This window comes from Vespa mandarinia, chromosome 14 (genome assembly GCF_050613455.1).
Source record: "Vespa mandarinia isolate Hongniang chromosome 14, ASM5061345v1, whole genome shotgun sequence".
Classification (NCBI taxonomy): Eukaryota; Metazoa; Arthropoda; class Insecta; order Hymenoptera; family Vespidae; genus Vespa; species Vespa mandarinia.
The window spans coordinates 4810835-4832959 of record NC_140823.1 but is presented as its reverse complement, the minus strand read 5'-3'; the positions used below and the strand labels follow the sequence as shown (position 1 = coordinate 4832959).

The 22125-nt window shown below is 31.7% G+C and overlaps 6 protein-coding genes across 17 annotated transcripts; 1 reads left to right on the top strand and 5 right to left on the bottom strand.

The window, feature by feature from the left end:
* Positions 1 to 5: 5 nt before the first annotated feature.
* On the bottom strand, positions 6 to 1830 carry Blos1 (biogenesis of lysosome-related organelles complex 1 subunit 1). Of its 4 annotated transcripts, none has more exons than XM_035862173.2 (5): positions 1637 to 1761; positions 1011 to 1108; positions 850 to 922; positions 562 to 779; positions 6 to 145 (listed from the first exon to the last, which is right to left on the bottom strand). In XM_035862173.2, exons 2-5 carry the CDS (start codon positions 1069 to 1071, stop codon positions 138 to 140), a joined length of 360 nt encoding a protein of 119 aa, XP_035718066.1. In that variant the 5' UTR covers positions 1072 to 1108; positions 1637 to 1761; the 3' UTR covers positions 6 to 137. The 4 variants fall into 4 exon arrangements, with proteins under 4 accessions (XP_035718066.1, XP_085517533.1, XP_035718065.1 ...); XM_085661407.1 differs by lacking the exon at positions 6 to 145 and adding an exon at positions 300 to 498 and having other exon boundaries at positions 1011 to 1104; positions 1712 to 1733; XM_035862172.2 differs by lacking the exon at positions 6 to 145 and adding an exon at positions 302 to 498 and having other exon boundaries at positions 1712 to 1830.
* On the top strand, positions 1463 to 5033 carry ear (ENL/AF9-related super elongation complex transcription factor). Of its 2 annotated transcripts, none has more exons than XM_035862168.2 (4): positions 1463 to 1606; positions 2292 to 2435; positions 2522 to 2787; positions 2875 to 5033. In XM_035862168.2, the coding sequence occupies exons 2-4, from the start codon at positions 2297 to 2299 to the stop codon at positions 4711 to 4713; spliced, it is 2244 nt and encodes a 747-aa protein (XP_035718061.2). In that variant the 5' UTR covers positions 1463 to 1606; positions 2292 to 2296; the 3' UTR covers positions 4714 to 5033. The 2 variants fall into 2 exon arrangements, with proteins under 2 accessions (XP_035718061.2, XP_035718060.2); XM_035862167.2 differs by lacking the exon at positions 1463 to 1606 and adding an exon at positions 1826 to 2197.
* A 3116-nt stretch (positions 5034 to 8149) lies between these two features.
* Tm2 (tropomyosin 2) lies at positions 8150 to 14891 on the bottom strand. 2 transcript variants are annotated; one of them, XM_035862334.2, is made up of 7 exons: positions 14734 to 14891; positions 11792 to 12079; positions 11332 to 11465; positions 10940 to 11128; positions 10700 to 10775; positions 10485 to 10617; positions 8150 to 8555 (listed from the first exon to the last, which is right to left on the bottom strand). In XM_035862334.2, the coding sequence occupies exons 2-7, from the start codon at positions 12029 to 12031 to the stop codon at positions 8473 to 8475; spliced, it is 855 nt and encodes a 284-aa protein (XP_035718227.1). In that variant the 5' UTR covers positions 12032 to 12079; positions 14734 to 14891; the 3' UTR covers positions 8150 to 8472. The 2 variants fall into 2 exon arrangements, with proteins under 2 accessions (XP_035718227.1, XP_085517314.1); XM_085661188.1 differs by lacking the exon at positions 8150 to 8555 and adding an exon at positions 9713 to 9810.
* Positions 14892 to 15567: 676 nt separating this feature from the next.
* Positions 15568 to 17328, bottom strand: LOC118440075 (odorant receptor Or1-like). Its single transcript, XM_035862578.2, has 5 exons — positions 16970 to 17328; positions 16458 to 16796; positions 16126 to 16330; positions 15866 to 16021; positions 15568 to 15799 (listed from the first exon to the last, which is right to left on the bottom strand). The coding sequence occupies exons 1-5, from the start codon at positions 17326 to 17328 to the stop codon at positions 15749 to 15751; spliced, it is 1110 nt and encodes a 369-aa protein (XP_035718471.1). The 3' UTR covers positions 15568 to 15748.
* Positions 17329 to 17813: 485 nt separating this feature from the next.
* Positions 17814 to 19556, bottom strand: LOC118440073 (4-vinylanisole receptor-like). Its single transcript, XM_085661187.1, has 5 exons — positions 19153 to 19556; positions 18712 to 19053; positions 18285 to 18489; positions 18026 to 18181; positions 17814 to 17961 (listed from the first exon to the last, which is right to left on the bottom strand). The coding sequence occupies exons 1-5, from the start codon at positions 19515 to 19517 to the stop codon at positions 17905 to 17907; spliced, it is 1125 nt and encodes a 374-aa protein (XP_085517313.1). The 5' UTR covers positions 19518 to 19556; the 3' UTR covers positions 17814 to 17904.
* A 730-nt stretch (positions 19557 to 20286) lies between these two features.
* Positions 20287 to 22035, bottom strand: LOC146872552 (odorant receptor 94a-like). 7 transcript variants are annotated; one of them, XM_085661185.1, is made up of 6 exons: positions 21669 to 22035; positions 21179 to 21520; positions 21034 to 21092; positions 20888 to 20928; positions 20497 to 20652; positions 20287 to 20420 (listed from the first exon to the last, which is right to left on the bottom strand). In XM_085661185.1, the coding sequence occupies exons 1-6, from the start codon at positions 22031 to 22033 to the stop codon at positions 20322 to 20324; spliced, it is 1062 nt and encodes a 353-aa protein (XP_085517311.1). In that variant the 5' UTR covers positions 22034 to 22035; the 3' UTR covers positions 20287 to 20321. The 7 variants fall into 7 exon arrangements, 3 of the variants coding, with proteins under 3 accessions (XP_085517311.1, XP_085517309.1, XP_085517310.1); XR_014982944.1 differs by having other exon boundaries at positions 20409 to 20420; positions 20497 to 20618; XM_085661183.1 differs by having other exon boundaries at positions 20888 to 21092.
* Between the last annotated feature and the right edge of the window lie 90 nt (positions 22036 to 22125).

Below are 22125 nucleotides of genomic sequence, written 5' to 3'. Positions count from 1 at the left end.
CCTTTAATAATCCTAGCTCACACTCGGTCGGTGTGAAAAACTTTATTGTAGCATTTCTTACATGATCAAATCTCTGGACAAAATTGGGGCGCATGCTCATTAGCGATTTAAGCTGATTGGTCAAAATCGAAGCAATCTTATTGTCCTGTATTATAAAATATAATGGAAATTAATTATGGATTGATAATTTGCCATTAATAATATCGTATACGTTTCAGAGACTAAAATTAAATTTACATTACATTATTTATTACATCGAATGATTTATTCTTCTTGCTATTTTTTGAAATCACTGTAATCTGACTCTATTTAGGAACAAGAATTAATCATTTTATTTACATAAATAATAATATATAAATAATTTATTATGTTCTTTTTTTTTTTATATAAGGGGAGCATAAAATCAAACATTCTATCGCTTGTAAATCTGTAGAACTATGGCTCCTCTTATAGATTCATACTTTTAAGATGATCCCGCAGATTGAGTTTCTTGCGTAGCTATATTAGAAATAATCAAATTCAATTAATTAGAATATATAGGTAGTTCTATGACAATTATACCTTTATAAGAATATTCCAAGGCAGTGGCAATAGTTCTCATGTCTCCTTCTATACTTCGAGCCCAATTTTCTACATCGCCAATTTCTTTCAAGGCACTTGAAAATGATTCTATCAAATTCAACCAGGATTGTGTCTGTTTGGCAAAATTGGTTGCACTATGTTGTAATTGTTTGGCCTCGGCATCAAGCTTCTTTTGATTTAAATATGCCTGTGCTACCCTACATATAAATTATACAATATTTATAATATAATAGGTTATATACATTGATATATTGATGTAATACTTACCCAACATTCAAATGATCTACAAGCGCTTGAGTTAAATTGCTAGCAGCTTGAACAGCTTCTTTACGTTTCTGTTCTGTTAAAAAAATAATATTTTTAAATATTTTTGTTTACATTGTAACATGCAAGTAAATCAAAATAACGTATCGGAAGAAGGATGATACCTTGTCTTTCCTTTCTTGCTGCTTGTTTACTTTGATGTTCCTTGACAATTGATGATAACATGTTTGATTTTTCTTTCTCTTGGTTGTTCTATGCCTATCTATACAAATGAATATTCACACATACATACATACATATATAAATTTATTTAAATATTAAATTGAATTAAGTATATAATTTTGACGATTTTATTTCTAATCGTATTATCATATGAACGACTATTTTGTTATTCGGATACTTTTAATTTGTATCATCGGATATTATCAGTCATATGCAAAATAATACGTCTTAATAATACGTTTTAAATCGTTAGATAGTGTCGATAACAGAAGAATTAATCTGGTGTTTTTTTTTCTTTTTTTTTTGATACAAAAACAAAAGCACTAATAGAAGATGAAGCACCAAAAATAGAGATCACTATGTATAGGCTTATTTATTTCTAGTTGGACTATTGGAAAGTTACTGTTAAGTACTGTCAGTTGATGGAGTTGTTTGTAAACAACGCTAACCAAAAAATATACAAAGTGGTTAAGTTAAATATATATATATATATATCTGCGGTATTCTGAATAGAAAAGCAAGGATTATTTGGTAAGAGGTAAGGAGAATCAGGTTTGTTATTAATTACCAAATCTTAAAAGTTATTTTCCTTATTCGAGTCTCATTAATTTAAAATGTGAAAATAGTTGAAAGTTTCACCTACAGTGAAATTAGTCACATTCCCTCTTGCCCCTCGGTAACAATCGACTAGTTGAAAGTTTCTTCCGTCTTCAGATGGCGCTGATTTCAATTTCTTTTACTTTTATTTTACGGAATAACGATGATGGCGTCCAGTTTTCGATGGCGTTTGGTTGACCTGTTGATAGTCAAGCTGAAACTAATGTAAAAGAAAGAGTTATGAGATTTGTGTGAATGCCGATAAGTGAAACAAATGATTCAAAATAGTTAGAAAGTGAATTATGATCGTCTTATCTGACGATCAATATTTTTTCATAGAGAATAATTCTTAACCGCACAATGCTTCAACATTTTGTGCTCATGAAAATTAGCAAAGAAGTACTGTCATTGCGTATGCGTCTGATATAAGTTGGCGCGCAATGCTTCGTATCATCACACATGTTCATTGAATATATTCGATAACGAATGCTTAAAAGCACTTTCAGTCACATTTTTGAAGATACATGAAAATGTAATGGGATTTTGTGATTTTGTGCAACATTAACTTTTCCCCTCTCGCTTTTCTTATTTTTCTTTGAAAATAAATATTTCAAATTTCCTCTAAGAGAGAATGGCAATTCGACTTACACTGGAATGTGGACATTCATCAGTATTACGTGAGCGTACTACTCCTGAAGGTTTTACTCATGACTGGGAAGTTTTTGTACGAGGAGTTGACAACGCAGACATACATCACTACGTTGAGAAAGGTAAACCTATCCCTTTATACGGATAAATATCTCTGCGAATATTCCCTACTTTTCTCTTACATTTATTGTTGTCTCTTAATTTTCAGTTGTCTTTCAATTACACGAAACATTTGCAAAACCTAAAAGAGTAATAAAGGAGCCACCTTACGTGGTAAAAGAATCAGGGTATGCTGGTTTCTTGATTCCAATTCATATCTATTTAAGAAATAAGGATGAACCCAAAAGATTTCAAATTCTTTATAAGCTTAGCTTACAACCTAGAGGAAGAATTATTAACAAAGTTATACGCCATAATGAAATAATCAATAATCCATCAGAAGAATTTCGTAGAAAGCTTCTAAGAGGAGGTGGCGTAAGTATACGTCTCTTTTTTGAAAGTCCTATATTAGTATAATGTTTTTAATAATGATATGTTGTTAAAAAGATTCTTTATATTCAGGCTGTAATATCCAGCACGGAGAGTACGTCGGACAGAGGCGAGATAAAAGCTCCCGTTATGGTCGGTAAACCAAAGTTATCAGTGAGCGAGCCAAAGAAGCATCGCCTGGTAGAATCGAAGACATCTAATTCATTCGCTGAATTATTTGGTCCTCCTATAAAAACAGCGAAAATATCACCGGAGAGTAAGAAGGTTACGCAATCTGATAAAAGTACTACCGTAAAGCCTATAGGAGTATCTGAAAAAATTGAGAAAGTAGATAAAATAACGAAAAGTAAGGACAGTCCGCATAAGGATACGAAGAAAGAGAAAGTAGAGGAAAAGAAGGATAAAAAAGTGAAAGATCCTTCTAAAGAGAAAAGCAGGAGTAAAGAAAAATCTAAAAGACCTCCTAGTCCTGGAGGCAAGGGTTATTCGAGTCCCACCTGTAAACGACCTTCTCCTCCCCCTGTTAAAAGGCCCCGTAGTCCTTCACCCCCTTCTTCCATAAAACGGGCTCCATCTCCAAAGTCTAAGGAGAAAGATATAAAGAGATCTGTTCAAGATAAGGAAAGGGAGAAGGAAAAGGAAAAAGAAAAGGAGAAGGAAAAAGAAAAGGAAAGAGACAAGGATAAGGCGAGAGACGGTTCTAAAGGTTCGTTGGATATAAACAAGACTGAAAAAAAGAAGGATAAAAAGAAGTACAAGGACGAAGCCTACAAAGAGAAAAAGGAGAAATACAAGGAAGGTGAGCGTTCTGGTGTTAAGGAAGCTCAAAAAGTCAATGATAAGAAATTGGAAAAAGGAGAAAAAGAGAAGGAGAAATCTCAGGATTATAAATCGGTAAAAGATGGTAGAAAGTCTCCTAAACCAGTTAAGGAAGGTGACAAGATCAAAGATGAAAAATTACCAAAGGTGGACAAATTGGATAAAGATAAATCGGAGAAAGTTAAGGAAAATAAAAGTGATAAGGATAGAACGAAACATAAACATAAGAAGAAAGATAAGAAGGAAAAGAGAGATAGTAGTAGGGAAAGGGAGAAGAAAGAAAAACGAGAGAAATCCAAATCCCAGTCTGGGGATAAACAAAATAATTTGCCAGCGTCGTCGAATCCTCTTTCGATGCTCTTTGCAAATATGCCGGAAAGGGATAGTAGCGATTCAGCACCTTCTGTAGACGATGACTCCTTTGTTGAAACAAAACCAGTATTGAATGTGAAAAAGGAATTGGATGATACGACAGCTCCTTTGACCCTTCCAATGGAAGCAGCAAGACCGCCCTCGCCGCTACCTGTAACAGAAATAAAGAAAGAAAAAAATGATCGTAATAAGAGGGAAAAACCAAAAGGAAATAGGGGAGAAGAAAGAGAAAACAGGAAAAGAAAACGAAGAAGTGAAAGTAAGGGTGATGAAGAACATAATCTTAAAAGAGAAAAGGATAGAAGTCATTCGACCTCTCCATTGTTGGAACCAGTATCTTCCAGTCAATCACCGGTTGTAGTGGACGTCGATTCTATTCATATAATGAAAGAGAAGGAAGATCGTCACATCGCAGAACAAACAATTAAGAAGGAAGGAGAAACCGATGGCGAACAGGTAGCTCCGGACTCTACAAATTGTCCTTTGGTAGAGTCAGACACAGGGGAACCTCCTGTATTTTCCGAAGATTATGTGTCACAGTTGAAGGATTTACAGCACAAAATAATGACATTACAGGATAATACAGAATTACAGAGAGTTGTTCAGGTAATAGAAGAGACGGGACAATATGAAATTACTAAGAAAACATTTGATTTTGATTTGTGTGCTCTCGATCGTAGAACAGTACAACGACTTCAACAGTTTTTTTCTGCATCATGACTATCTGTAATGTAAAACATGACACTTTTTTTTTTCTTTGTTTTTTTTTCTTTTTTTTTCTTTTTTTTTTTGTTGTACATTGCTCTATGCGTAAGTCATATCAAGTCATCTTCGATCTATCAATCCTTTCACTGTGTGATGAAACGTTTATCATACGATAATAACCCTGGAGAATTCCGCTATTTACTTTTAATTCTTAGAAAAATTGATTTTTATATTAGATTCATATAAATTACATTGTTTCAGTTGCAATGTACTAAACATTATAATAATACAGTTTAATTCAGCCAAATGAATGCATATAAATTATATGTATTTAGATAGCATAAAAGTTATACATATGCACATACATATATATGTATGTATGTATGTATGTATGTATGCATGCATGTATGTATGCATGTATGTATGTATGCATGTATGTATGCATGTATGTATGCATGCATGTATGTATGTATGTATGTATGTATGTATGCATGTATGTATGCATGTATGTATGCATGTATGTATGCATGTATGTATGTATGTATGTATGTATGTATGTATGTATGTATGTATGTATGTATGTATGTATGTATGTATGTATGTATGTATGTATGTATGTATGTATGTATGTATGTATGTATGTATGTATGTATGTATATTGGACTGTATATACACACATTTAGCTTTAAGATATAATATGTATTGGACATTTTACATCAACCAGTTTTAATGAAAAGTGCTAATGAAAATGATAATGTCATTATCTTTCATGAAATTTTTAAGTACATTACGATCTTTTAATTGATAGAAATTGATTAAGGATGCACGAAAGCTATTCCATCAGTTACATAATAGAATATCAAGAAGATAATGAAAACTCCAAAACGCAACATGTAGTTAATATTTTTACTTTGTTATCTAAATGAAAATGATATATTTGTTTGCTGAAACACGTAAGTGAACTATTATTCCACCTTCTCCACCTTGTTGTTAACTAACAATGGTGAAATGAACGAATTATTATTTTATATAATATACGTGTTTATGTACTGATTAATAAACATTTCTTGAAGGTTTTATTTATGATAACTTAATAGAGACTGTAAATATATATAGATAATACACAATATATCAAAATACTGATAGGAGAAGGTGTTTATTGGTTTTATATTTTTTAATTTTACTATTTTCTTTTTTTTTTTTTCTTTTTTGATTTTTTTTTGTTATTTTTTTTTTTTAATATAGTTGTTATTTATAAGAAAAGCAGCATGGCGTTAACTATAGAGCATAATTTCTTTTTTCTTTTTTAAGACACTTTTTTATCATCATTATTTTATTCGAGCTGGAATGAAATTAATTTTATCTCATATCTCATTTATCATTCGATGAATTTACGTGAAACGTTTTTCTGGGGAGTCTTACATGATAATCTCTAAAATGTGCATTTATTCAAATAATTTTTGAACGAACACTTGGATTTTAAATAGTAAAAATAATCAATTTTTGATTAATTTTATGATTTATCTGAAAGAATTTGTAGGTTTTTTCTTTGCTATGTAATCTCCCCTGAAAAGCTGTCTAGAATAAGTAGTTTGTAAGATAGAATCTTGTATTTATTCATATAGAAAATTAATAATGTTGTATAAGATTGATATTGCAAAATGAAAATTTAATAATTTCTCTTTATTATTATCGCCCGATAGTGCACTTCGTCTTATAAATAGTAGGGGAAGAAATAACAATACTTATTTTTTTTTTTTTTTTTTTTTTTTTCTATATATATAAAGGTGCTAAATAATTAACTGAATTTAATCTGTTGAAATTTTGATTTGTTATATTTACACATTCATAATTTTCATATATAAATAGACATGGAGTTAAATTCTATTTTTGCAATACACTTATACTTACATTTTACAATTAGAATATTTCTTGTAAATATGTTGATCCATTATGAACTGTTGTGTTCAAGATCTCGATATTACTACTTCAGTATTAGTAATATCTGTCCTTAGTAAATTTATTATTACATACGGAATTTGCAAGGAATTTTGCGATTTTCGATAAATATTTAGGATAACGAACGAAATGAGATCGTATATATATATATATAGTCTCAAAAATATTGTAATTACATAAACGCACTTTTCAAATATCATTGAAACAGTCATGATGTTGTGTGCAATTGATACACCAAATAGAAAAAGTTTAACGTTTTGATATTGATAAATAATAAATAAAAGAGTGTATATAAATGATGATAATACATAAATTAAGATACCATGTATAGTTTTACAGTGTGTCATTTCATAAGAAATAGATTATATATCGATTCCTTTTTCAGTGCTGCAAACAAATGTGGTATTCGCATAAAAGCGACGTAGTTAAGATTATTCAATCTATATATTTGAAAAAGTCTTTTCAAATGTCACCAGATAAAGCATTTAGAAACGCATGATTTTCCATGTGAATGTTAATTAATGGTGTCCTTTTTGTTTCTCTCTTCTTTTTTTTTCCTTCCTCTCAACAATCGTTGATATTATTCATTTCATAAAGTGATAAATATAACTAGATAATTGTATTAAGTATTGTATGTTGTCAGATATTGCGTGTCGATATCGTATAATATAATATTACGCCTTATTAGTTAATAATCGATCGATTTTTTCTCGCAAAGACATCTGCAACTTTTCTTAAAGTTTCCAATTTCTAATAACTTTTACATCGTACGTTTACTAAATTTAGTTTATTTATTTGATTGATGAAGTATGTGTGATGTATGTATTTCTTATCTTCTTCTATTTTTTCTTTTCTTTTTTTTTCTTTTTTTTTTTTTAATTAAAAATTTCAATAAGTATTAGATATATATGATTGTATGATTTTCTCGAATGAATACAACAGCGATCATTACGGTATTCTCTTTCTAAAATGTTAATTACACGATTATCTGTTTCATAATACCATTACTTTGTAAACACTCATCGAATGCATAATATGTTAAGTATAGAATAAAACTATAACACGCATAATATTGTAAATAGTAGTTTATAAGAGAACGAGAATTGTCTCTTGAAATGAAAGGGACGATTCGTCACTTTCAAAGACACAGTACAAGGCAGCATTGCAGTTTATAATATGCCATTCGATGAACGCACGTCTCATTCTGTGTATATTGTTTACTCTAAATATAATAGAAAATATAATAAAGGTCTTATATATAATTGCCTTACAAAAATTTTATTCCTTTGTAGTATATGTAAAATAATATATTACACAAGTGTTACATGAAATGATACTTACCGTTCGATAATTCGATGTTTTGGGACAACACTGCTTTTCTTGTTCTTTCTTTTTCTCTTCTATTAAATAATATGTTAAATTATACATTACGAAGTTTAAAAGAGCGTTAACTTTTTTTTTTCTTCTCCCCCAGTACGGAATCGCTACCATGTCTTATTACGGTAGTTTATTAACATGATCGTTGCATTACAGTTGCTTATTACATGATACTCTTCGTATAACAGTTTAACAGAATAAAACTTAATTAGCTGTCCGTCACGATTAACGTAAAGAAATGAATATGGACGCGTGGATGATCGCTAATTGATCTTGATCATAATTGCGATAGATCTTTCACCCATCCTTTTTTTCTTTTCACGAAAAATTCGAAGTTCCTCGAGACGAGAGAATCGTTGCCTTTAACGAGAGAGAGAAAAAAAAAGGGCAGAATCGATGAAAGAAATTAGCCGAAGCATAATAAATATGAAAATCGATCTAATATCCTGCCAATTCGGCGAACGTGGAGTCCATTTCGTCGGCGAGTGACTTGTATCTGTCCTTGTTGATACCAAGCTCGTCTGGAAATTAAGAATGATCACGTTAGTGTTATGATTTTATGAAGTAAACAAATCATTCTAAGATCATCGATTAAACTACCGTAGACTATCCTTTTTTTTTTTTTCCATTAAGATAGCTTTTACTAATTTTGTAAGTAGTACCGATATTACCTCTACTTTTTACCATACCTGGGTAAAATATTTCTTTAAAATAATCAACGACGAATATCATTTGTTTTAATAAAATTTTGCTAGTTTACTAACTATAGTAACGATCTACTACTACACGTCGTCGTTTCAAAATATAAAAAGAACATTCAAATCGTTATGATATGTTTTTTTTTTCTCAGCTGAGACGATAATAGACTTGAGTCGAAAAATAAGTAAGTATGTCAAAAAATCGAGCTTGAGCGAAAGCTTGGGTGTACTATCGAATTTATTTAGTCGGTGTTAGCGATTAGGATTAGAAAGAAAAGAAATATAATTTTTTATTTTAGTCAGGATGCCGATATCTATCCATACGAAATATATATATACCATAGCAATATTTTATAAATAATAAATATATATTTATTTCCTGTATGGAGATTATTTAAATTTATATATTGATGAGGTACGAGAACGATACAAACACTTAAAAAAAAAAAAAAGGGCACAATATAGCAAGAGCTGGTGGTAAAAGTACCTGAACTACGATGATCCACCCTCGGGTGAAGTTGTTAAGCTTTTTTTTTTTTTATATTCTTATCAAGCTGTCAATTGTGTATGTAGTTTTATGCGCGTCAGTATGTATTAATTAAAATATGATGCTGAACGTAAATTAAAAAATGAACGAGAAAAAAGAGAAAAGAGAGGGACGAGTTAATTCCTCTCTTTTCAGCTGCTTCAAAGCTGCATGAAAACCAAGCAAAACTTTCCAAAATCGGACACAAATGATTAGAGAAAAATTATATGGAAAGAGAGAAAAAAATTATCTACAATTGTTAAAAATCAAAACGATCCTGTCCAATTTCGGAAAAAAGGAAAAACATTGCAAAAAAGCGACAAATATTCTTATTCACGAACGTATGAAGGACACTGGAAGGAATTGAATAGAGTAAAGGGGTAATGAGTAAATTTAGAGAGAGAGAGAGGGGGAGAGAGAGAGAGAGAGAGATAAATATATATAGCGAGTGTGAGATTTTTTTTTGCTTTTAGTAGCCAGAAAGCTCAGCGAACGTCTTGTCCAATTCTTCGCAAACTGTTTTGCGTTTGTCCTTCTCGTGATATAACACGTCTGCAATAAAACAAATCAATTTGCATTCAAAGTTTCGTGAAATAGATCGTTAAATGATTGTTCATATTTCTTCTTTTTAGTTTCCTGCTTGAAAAATCTTATTATTTATTTTAATTGCCGAACGATAAAAGTTATATTACCACATATTTCTTGAGCAAATGTAATCAATTCGAGGGATGATTCATCGTATTATTTTATGAACAAAGCTCATAATACAAAAATATGATTTTGAAATAGTCAATTATGATTCTAAAGCAGAGTGAGACGAATAAAAAAGCTTTAAAAAAAAATTATTACACTTATAAAAGAGTCTTTCTATAGGAATCACTGTTTATCATAAAACAATTGCGAATTTATTGTAAATATCAAAAGTCTTGTATAGTTGGAAACGAGCGAATGAAAATGGTTAATAGTAAAAAATTATCCAATTACATCATACATTATGTTGTTTACATTTGCTAATAGATCTACGAGACTTATTTTATTTGATTTGTTTGGTAACTCTTAGAGCATTCATTGACAATTTGCCAAATTATGTCACGTAAATCCAAGGGAGTTTGCGTTTCGAACATGACTCTGAGAAAACGCATCAACGTGCCAAACGTTTCATTTTTCATAGAAAGAAATTTGTTACCCTTAAGAAAATTATACTCGCTCGAGTACGTCGAACTTACCCTCAAGCCTGTCAACCTCCTTCTGGAGTTTCTTCACTGTCTTCTCAGCGAATTCTGCTCGAGCTTCTGCTTCCTTTAGTTTAACAGTCAGCGTTTTCAATTGACGTTTGAATTCTTCGACTCGTTGATTAGCCTAACGAAAATGAGATCAATAATAAAAAAAAATAGAAAAAAAAAATAGAACATAATTTAAGGGATGATGTTGAAAAAATTACCTTCTCCTCGGATACTTCCAAAGATTTCAAACTGTTTCCGACGACTTTCAATTCTTCTTCTAATTCCATGATCTTTCTAAAATATGTGAAAAAATAATATTGATTTTATTATTAAAAAAAGCCTCATTTTCCTGATAATTAAATTAACCTGTCAATTAAATAACAATGAAATATTAAACGATCTAATCGATTGGTTAAAATTATCCTAGAGGATAATTTTCTAAGAAGATGAAGACTTACGCTTCGCCCGATTTGACACGATCCTCAGCGACTTCTAACTCGTCTTCAACGAAGGCCAGCTTGCGTGAAACTTCGTCTGATTTTCCATCAGCGTCCTCAGCTAGAAGACGAGCCTCCTTAAGCTGATTCGTCAGCTGATCCATCCTTTCCTCATCCTGTTGTGCACGGTTCTCCAATACTTTGCACATACTGCGAAATTGCAATGAAAAATGATAAAAATAAAGAAAATAAGAAATATTATTTGTTTTATGAAAGTTACGCGAGTTCTATTAAATCGATTTACCTGCAAAGCAATATTTCTCTCGTCTTATTTGTGAAATAAAGAGAAAATAAAAAATAAACAAAATAAATAAGTATAATAAGAAATGTTAGAAATAAAAGTCTCTCTTTACCGGCTAGATTCATCAGCAGCTTGAGACGCTTCAGCGAGTTTGGCAGTCGCAGTGTTGAGACGTTCCTCGGATCTTTCTAGATCCTCTTCAATCAGCTGGACTTTTCTATTAAGAGCGGCGACCTCGGATTCGGCCTGAACACAATACGATCGTCGTACGTGAATGACATACAAAAAATAGTTTCTCTTGAGCTTTTTTTAACTAAACCAATCTGTTTTGTTTACGTTCGAGAGGAGATATCGGTTGGACCGAATCCAAAATGAATGAGACCAAGGACACGAATTTTTGTGATTCGATCTACACACGTTGTTCGAACTTGATCTTTAAAATATCTATATGTAAGATCACTGTAATATCACTGTAAGATCACATGTAATATCGCTGTTTAATGGCAGGATTGAAAACAAGAAAGTTTTATGACGAATAAAAATATATTTGTTGATTAATGAAAAACACTTACGTTGGTAAGGGACTTTTCACGTTCCTCGAGATCCTTATTGGCCTGCTCGAGATTTTGTTTGTTAGCTTCGAGATCACCTTCGACCTGAGCGAGTTTTTTCGTAAGTTCTGCGACCTCCTCTAGGACCTTATCCGCGCGCATATTCGCCTCCTTTGCCTGCGCTTCGCAGGTATCGGCTTTGTCCTGCGCATTGTCCTTCTCAAGCTTCATCGCTTGCATTTTCTTCTTGATCGCGTCCATGGTGGCGACCTTTTCCTTCCGACTTTCTTCACGAAACGATCAAGTCTTCTGCAAAAATCATTAAAGTTTAGTTAAGGACAAAGGAGGCGATTTTTTATTCTCTCTCGAACGATCTTTGAGTGGACGGGTGACGATGATAAATCCATGTTAATTAGTTTCCAAATTATTTCGTTTTAGTATGCAAATGATTTGCGTTCCTAATTAAGATCACATTTGGCGAGCAGTTTTTTTCGTTCGAACAAAAGTAACATCAAAGACGATCATCATAAAGACAAGATGGATTTGTTTCGTGTGAATAAAACGATCAACGATCAAAAGTAATGAAACAAATAACGAAAGAAAAATTCTTACGTGACGCTTGACGAAGGTGACATATTGCAAAACAATGTTATCGAATTTCAAGTCTTTCGAGGTTTCCACATTTCGAGGTGCTTTCGAAAGAACGCCTTATTGCAAGACATAATTTTTAGCTGTGTAATATGTGTCCGATTGTGTGTGCGTTCGCGTGCACGGAAAAGAGCACGTCAGGGTGTCCACGGAAATAGCATCTACAGCCGGATTCTATAAATACACGTGAAACGACGTCGATGGCGCGACGAGAAGAGGGCAAAACTAGCAGAATGTAAGCCAGAAGAACGAGCTTTACTTGGCTTCCCACCGACGACCGACATTCGATCTAACTGACGCTTATTAATAGCTTTTACGAAGCTTTTAGCAAGAATCCTGCGAATAATCGCGATACTTAATAATCTTATATTTTGAATATTTCTTTTCCTATTCCCTATTACTTTCTCATTTTTCTCATCTTTTCTCATCGATATCACTTCTTATTATTATTCGTATAACAAAAGTTATAAATGGGAGCATGCGCGGTATGCATTTTATTTCTCTTCGAATAATATAAAAATCAACAACGATTAGTCTCGTCTCTCAATTGATCATTGACTGACCAACGACGTTCGATCGACTTAGTAAATTTTCTGGCAAAGCGAATAAAGTCAAAACTGAATGATTCATTAAGAAGCCATTTCTAAGACCATTTCAAAGTTGCCCGTATGCTAGTGAAAAGTATTAATATACTCCTCTGGAATATCTAACGAGCACCTGATCGAATATGTCAAAATGACACTTGCGAAATATGCCGAGTGTTTCGAATCCTCGAACCATTTTTAACGCGTGAGATGAAACCTAGCTTTCTTGAGAACGCGAGTTCTCACGGACGAGTTGTTCTGCCATTCGCGTTTATTTATAAAGATCCTCCTAAGAGTCTGGAATTAGAAAATCTTTTTTGTGAATATTTCCAAGCATCGTTCTCCATCGAATCGTTGTTACTGCTATCTCGACAATTATTATTATTGCTACATGTTGGCAATATGCACATGCGCACAGGATTGTTAAAATAAATAAATGGTAACATGTTTATTGTTATTTAAGCATTATGCGTTAGATCGATAAAACATATCGTTAGACGATATTAGAAATACTACTTACGACATATTGCACGTTATGTTACACGTCCAAAAGCAAATTCTCGTTCGTTAGTGTAGCAGCATTTTTTTTTCTTTTTTTTTTTTTTTTTTTTTTAACGATATTTGGCAGCGGTGTTAAAGGATCTCATGAAGATATCGGAGTTCCTCCTAAAGCAAATATTAGACGTCCTGTGAGATAATTCGGAGGCTTCGTGGCGTTTGCTATGCAAATAAAAAAAAAAAAAAAGAAGAAAGAGATAGATGGTCAATCGAACTCAAATACATCGAAAAGCTTAGCATGCGAGGATAATCGCGTTTATTAAAAAATATTGGCTCGTCGAGATTTTCAAGATCTTAAAAAGATTTTTCTTTTCCTTGATAATCAAGAGGAAGAAAGAGAGAGAAAGAAAGGGAGAGACAGAGTTTCCGGAGAGAGCGGTTGAAAATAGCATGCAAGCGGAACCATCGAATGCTAGCAACCCGATTTATTTTCGTCGCAAAGTGTGAATCACAAAATTTTATCCACTCCTGGATATCTATCCTTTGATAATACTATCACATAATACAAGTTAAAATTAAAAACATTTTATTTTTACTTTTTCTTTTAATAGATGGATAAAAACTTTTAATCTCTCTTCTAATCCCTCTTTCTATCAATTCGGATGATTTATCAAAGTCAATTGGCTGGGCAAGTTTAGTTAATTCTACTTACAAGCATCCTCGATAGCAACGCGTTCTTGTTAAGTGTCTTTTCCCAAAAAAAAAACACAAAAGCTACTGCAAGCTTAAGCGTAGTCATTCTCTCTCTCTTTTTTTTTCTTTTCTTTTTCTTTTTTTTTACTTTATTATTTTTCCCTCGTTAGTCGCCGTGTGGTACTTGAATCTTCTTGCAATTCACGAATTTTTTCTTATCTTAGTTTTTGTTTTTATTTACAGGAGACCAGACAGACAAGGCTCCTTCTCACGTATATCCTTTTTTTCTCGGCACTCGCGTTCATCATCGATAAAGAAGAAGATAGATACGTGAAAGTGAAACGGAATATGAAAACAAAAGGGATACACTTGAACGACCAATGTTGATGAAGAACGTGGAAGAAGAAGAAGAAGAAGAAGAAGAAGAAGAAGAAGAAATAGACGAAGAAGAAGAAGAAGAAGAAGAAGGAGGAGAAGATGGTTTTCTTCGTCGATGACATCTCTTCAATTCGAGTTGACGAACTTACAGCAGGAACTTACCTAACTCGAGCGAGCTGAACGGCACGAGTTGAGCGTCTGAGAGAACCGGGAAAGCTAGCCCTCGAAAATTACGAACGGAAGGATACGAATACGTTAGATCTGATTGGTGGGGGAGCCCCAAAAATGGCCCGTCACGAAAACTTACGTCGGGGGTGGGGCCCCGACGTTTATTTTCTGCTCTTACAACGTCCACACGAAAATTTCTCATTCTCTCACCTTTCCGACAAGATCAAACTTATCGAATCTTTTCTTTGCACTGCTCTCTCTTCGTTGATTCACTTTTTTTATTTTATTTCGAAAATATCTCGAGTATTTAAAATTATATCTCGTATTCGTTGAATAGAGTAAATAACGAAGATTAGAAGAAAACATAATTGTTATTGTAAATTGATCTATTGAAATTTAAAAACGACGCTCAAAATTCGAATTTATTGTCTGACCATTGGCCACGTTTATCTTTTAACACTGCTATTTACATACATATATACGCCTTTATCATTGTATAACGATACTACTATTAAAAAATTGGCCAAATTTCAAGATCCTTGAAAGACTGTATAAATATTTGAAGATTCAATCGCTTTTTCTTTTTTTTTTTTTTTTTGTTACGTTCTCTATATTGTTTCGTTAAAATAATCAGGTGAATATAGTGCTGAGTATACAGTCCGTTTGGCAAATTTACGATCGTTTAACTCTTTCAATCTTCTTCATTGATCTTTGCTTCGTTCGAGTAGATTGTAAATCGAGTAAAAAGTAATTTTTTAGTAGTTATTTTAAAAAGAAGAAATTGAATTAATAAAATGATAATTTTTACATTGTTATTTGTATATGTATAATAACATTATTTGACCTTATTAATAATTAACGACAATTAAAAAACAAGATTAAATGATACCTGCGAGGATCTCATATGTTTATATACAACTATACGTGTATTAACAAATTTCTAAGTGCGTGTGTATATACATACACGTAAGTAGTTTTTAAGTTTTGGAATATTCGCCTTTCTCATTGTTCATTGCGCTTTTTGAAGAACATTATATGCCGAATAGGAGGTTTTGATCAACTGTAATTAAACAATTGTTCGAGTTTAATAAAAAATTGTATTAATCATACATAAAATCATACTTACGTTCACGAAGGTATCGAGATTTACGGTAATAAAATATCCGCTAACAAATTCGATGGGATTTGCTGCACGTTGCATCATTATTAGAATCATTTTTTGCGAACTATTATCTAACGACATCCAATTTGACTCGGCAAATGCGACGGCAATGTGAATACTCTGAGAACAAATGAAAAATGATCTTTATTGTTTACAATCTTAAATTCGAACTCGATTGATTTCAGTCGATATCATATTTAGTATCACTTATTCAATTAACGAACCTTTAATTTCACTTCATTGCCGTACCAACAAAAAATATAAATTTGTACCAATAAAGTTGACAAATATATTATCAGGGCCATAAATTCTGTACTCAGTAGATCATTTTTAAGTAGCTCGAACATGCTCGAGCAAAGGACTATTGAACTGATGAAAAATTGAGAAAATATCGTCATAACAAAAGCTTCGTTCACTTTTTCAGCGATTCTACAGAGAGATAAAGTGAAGTAAGTGAAAATTATTGCAAGTAGAAAAGGCTTTATACTTTCTTCAAATAATAAACAATCTCTTGTCGATAAACAAAGAAAAGAAAAGAAAAAAAAAAAAAACTTACTGATAAATTTGATAATGATGTTGAATGCATTTTCGAAGACCGTCGAGACCATCACAGTTTAAGCGTTTCAATCGACACTTCAATTTATCTATTTGACAACAAATTTGTAATAAAAATCCACAGAACAGTGCATCTATTGCAACGTGAAAGAGAGAACAGGCTGTCATCGATATCATTTGATAAAAGTAAGTTAAGTAAAAAACGATTGAGGAAGAATAATCGTAAGGTATCCAGGCTCTAAAGGGCAACGTTTTCGCTTGTAAGTCAGTTAAAAGGGAATTTAAAATGCTCGATAAAACTGACGTCTCGATCATGATGGCATAATGAAGCGTATTAGCCCTGTACAGATGAAATATCTATAGAAAAATCTGTCTTTCCGTTCTCTTCTCTTTCATTTTCTTATTATTTTTATCAATGTTATATCATATTATTCATTTTCAAACAAAATACAACAAATTTAGATTGAAAAGATAATTACATTAAAGTAGTATTACGAAAAGTATTAAACTCACCGAATAGTCCGATCATATTTCTCTTGAATCTTCGACTCTTCGGAATCAAGAGAAAGACATATTCCATCAGTGAGAGCATCAATTAATTTTATAATCTTCTCTCGTGCCATCAATATGTTCACTGCTTTACAAAAACCGATCACCATTGTCAAAAGCATATGAGAGCTTTCAATGAAGTCATTCATATTGTCGACAGTGACCATGTCAATCATTTGCGACCATAGAAAGGAATGTACGAACGATATCACGAGAAAAGTATATGTACCATAAATTATTTTTTTGCAAGTCGTTGTCCAGGATTTTGGCTTCCATACGCCACAAAATATTAAAATTTTTAAAGTCAACGATAATATGCTCATTATTAATGTTATAATTATCTTGCAATTATATAATTTATTTTGTTTTTTCTTTATGAATTTATTAAATTATCTCTTTGTTCTTTTTTCATCCAACGATCCGATATCGTCGAAATGAAAAGAGAAAGAAATTTAAAGAAAAATTTAATAAAAGTTGTTACGAATTATTTCGTTTTACAAAATCGTAATTCACATTTCGCTAAAAGGTCACGAATTTTTCCGTACGATAAACGAAGTGATACTGTCCTTCTACCTATAGTACTATTCAGGAAAAGATATGTCCCTCTTTCCCCCTCAAGCAATAGTCGCATAAGAAGAGACTACTGTTTATCCTAATGCATACAATTCCAGCCATTTGAAATTTTTATTATCGATGGATTTATCAAATGATAGAGTGCACTTTACTCAGTATGATATTGTCACGTAACAAAAGAAAGAAATACAACAGGCAGCTCTCTTGCAGGTAAAACTTTTATTATTCTCTCCCTATATGTATATTTTCTATCCTACCAACATTTACATTGCGAACCGATTCTTTTACACACTTATTCTTTTCCCTTTTCGATATTACGTTTCTTCTTATTTTTCTTTTGTCTGCTGCAAAATATTATATGCCGAGTACGATGTTTTAAGTACCTAAAATAAGAGACATAGTGGCGAAGTATAGGATCCGGTATTATAGGGGTATGTGAATACTAACTTTGACGAAAGAATCGAAATTGACAGGAAGAATTCTTATGACGACGAAGACGATTGGTTTCATCGTACGTTTCATCATAAACAAAAGATTTTTCCTGATGTCATCGCTAAGTGTTATCCAATCTATATCGAAAATTATCGTTGCAATTTCTTCGCTCTGAAAAAAGATATTATTTCATTTTCGACAAATAAGAATTTCATCTAATTTGAAAATATTCATTGTATTTATGCGTTGAAAAATGTTTAACTTATAATCAAACCTTCGTTTCAACTAAATTTCCGTACCAACAATAGAGATATATTTGTGTTAATATGCAAATTATGTAGATCAATATTTTTACGCACTCGAAGGAAATCGGTGAAACTTTTGTTAATTGGTACAATGTAAAACATATTGTCGATGTGGTGATGAAAAATTGAATGAAGATCGTAAATTCGAACATCTTATTCACCTTATTGGCTAATCTATGAAAGAAAAGTAGAATTATTCATTTTATTCGGGTTTTTTATTTCACGGATTGAAACAGAAGTCTTTCTTCTTTAGAAAGATCTATTAAAAATATTTGTAGATTATGTTAATTTTTAATGTTATAGCAGTCATGTGCGAGTAAACGTCTGTGAATCATATTTGATAATCAAAAGAATGACGTTAAATAAAAATTTCGCAAACCATTGTAATTAACTAACTTGTATATACAGTCGTGATGGCGGATACAAAGCCTTAGAACAGGCTTATTTTCGTTTGTGATCTTCATCAGACGATTTTCCAAAATTTTGATTTGACAACAAATATGTATTAGAAAACCGAATATTAAACAATCCAAAGCAACGTGAAGTGTTGGTGCTATTACAAGTGCTGATATTTGATGAAAGTATGTTAAGTAAAATATAAAGGTTGTCATGTTATTATCAAAAGGCAACCAAGCTTGAAAAGTTAATTTTCTCCTTACCAAATTTGTAGTTACAGACAAGGATATGAAACTAACGGTTGATAAAAAAAGTAAGAAAACGTAACAATGTGTGTTCAATCTACAAAAAAGAAATATTACGATTTTCTTTTTAAATCAAATTAAATAAAATACAAATGCGTAATCATTGAATATATTATAAATAATTTGTATTGCTAACCTCGACCAATTGTCAAACTTGATTTGAATTCTTGTTTCCACGCCATCGGATGGTTTGTATGGTTTTTGTCTTAAAGTACTAACAAAATTAACAATTTTATTGCGATTGATTATTAGACTTAGCATTTTGAAACAAGATATAAGTATCGCGAAGAATATATAAATGTCATCGGAAGAATCACTCGAATCGCCTTCGTTCAGAACAATACCGATGGCTTGTGACAATGATACAGTAGATACTACAAAAGCTATAAAGATCGTGTATAAATTATACGCGAAACGTTTATAAAACGATAATGACCAAGATGGAGGTCTCCAGCATCCGCAGATGCTGAGAATCGTAAACGACGATGCTAAAATCATCATTTTTCGTATTAACGATAAAATTTTTTGTGATAATTTTTTTTAAGATATAACTTTCCCTTATTTTTTTTTTTTTTTTTTTTTTTTAATATCGTCTACTTGAACTTTTCACAAAGACTATAAATTCTTCGATCATTTTTTACCAACCATTTACTTGGCAACACAACGTGCACTAAAAAGAAATACATATTCTCATGAACTAAAAGAACACTTTTCTATTTTATTGATATATTGTCTCTCCCCTATAAATGATACGATCAACGTAATTTTATGCTTTGTAACAGAAGTATGCCATTATTATAATGTCAACTATGAAAAGATACGATTTCTTAAAGATTTTATTATGTAAATCGTTCTTCTCTATCTCGCAGAAAAGAACGACGACCCTTCAATGTTCCGTCATTATTGATTATTAATTATTCCTATGCACTGTGCGTGGAATTCCTGACATAGAAGGGAAAAAATGCTTTGATTCTTTTCTCTCTGACAATAAAATTATTATAACATTCCTGAGTCTTTCTTCTGCAAAGGTAGCTATTCGCGAGAGGTAAAACTTTTCTATGAAGATTAAAATTCCTCTCTTTATATTCTACTTATTTTTATTTCAATAATTATCCTTTAGTTTCAATGTTTGAAAACAATATGTTATAAGCTGTCCAGTTGTACATGAAAATATAATTTTATTACCTTAAGCGATAAAACAGGAAGCCCAATGAATTTTCTTGTAGCTAATATTATTTTATTCTTCTCTTTTTATCTCTATTGCAATTTTTAATATTTACATCATAAGTCTATCATATCTAAGCACTAATTGAAATCATTTACATTGGTTTCTTTTTCTACATCTTTCCACTTACTCTTCTTAAGTTTGTGCCAAGAAATTGTATGCCGTGTATGCGGTCTTAACTATCTGCAAAAGAAGAGAATCATAAAACATGGAACTATTACCACGTTTTGATATCATATTGATAAATATACTGACGCTCACGAACGAATCGATATTCACAGGAAATAGATTCATAACGATAATAACGATAGGCCTCGTCGTACGATGCATCATAATCAAAAGACTCTTTTTGATGTCATTGTTTAGCTCCATCAAATCTGTATCGAACATTTGGTAGATAATTTCTTTGCTCTGCGTAATAAACGAAATATTATTTTATACGTAAGTAAAAAGGGATTACTTTTAAGATTTTTGGCAATTATTTTTTACAGAAATGAAATAGTGTTTGATAGGAAAAAAGAATTTTTATCAGGTCAAGTGTATTTCATCAATTTCCAGAAATGTTCATCACCAAGTGAACGTGTAATTTCCATGAGAATTAAAATTAATGGTAATCGATAGATAATAAATTTTACTTTTACCAGACCTTAACAGTGACTAAATGCCCATACCAGCAGTAGAGATACACTTGGATTAACATGCCAAACATAAACAATGTCATTTTTAAAAATTCCATACTATTAACTGATATTTTTGTTATTTGGAATAGAATAAAACAGATTATGAATGTACTTGCAAGAAATTGGACGAAGATTGCAAATTTAAACGTTCTATTTACGTCAGCAGCAAATCTGAATGAAACAAAAAAAGAAAAGAAAACTCGTTAGACATTCTTTTCATACCTACCTTTAAAAAAAGTCACTCTAGAAAAATTTACCCGTATATACATTCGTGATGACGAATGCAAAGTTTCAAAATGACCTTTCGTTCATTCGTGATATTTGTAAGGCGATTTTCCAAAATTCTAATCTGACAGCAAATGTTTAGGAGAAGATCGCTGATCAGAGTATCTAGAGCGATATGAATCACTGCCCCTAATGTCAGTGCTATCATTTGGTGAGCGTAAGTTAAATAAAATACAACGGGTGTCATGCTATCGTCGAATGGCAACCAAGCTCGAAAAGTTAATTGTCTTTTTCTAAAGTCTGTAATCAATGACATGAATAAAAAGTGGCTCACCGTGAATGTAATCAAGGATACATAACTGTGAATGTTGAACCTGAGAAAGAAAAATATCCAAATACTTTGATAGTAAATTATATATGCACAATATAATTAAATTTGAACAATACATATATATATATATATTTGTGTGTGTGTATATATATATATATATATAAAATCATTTTGCAATTTATATTACAAACCGAGACAATTTGTCAAACTTTGTTTGAATGTTCGTTTCCATATCGTCCAATGGTCGATACGGTTCTTGTCCCAGAGTATCAATTAATTTAACAATATTGTTACGATTGACCACAAGACATAACATTTTAAAACAAGATACAAAATGTGTCAAGAATACGTAAATATCATCGGAAACTTCGCCCGAATCAATTGCGATTGAAGCAATACCGATCATTTGCGATAAAGACAGAGATGATACTAGAAGAGCTATAAAGAATGTGTATAAATCATGAGCGAGGCATTTAAAAAACGAGTGCGACCAAGATGAAGGTCTCCAACATCCGCAGATACTGAGAATAATAAATATCGATTTTAATATAGCCATAGTTATACGCGAATGAAAAGAAATCAATTTATTTTTTGAGATATTACTTTTCTAGCATCGTTTACTTGAACTTTCTACGAGGATAATAATCC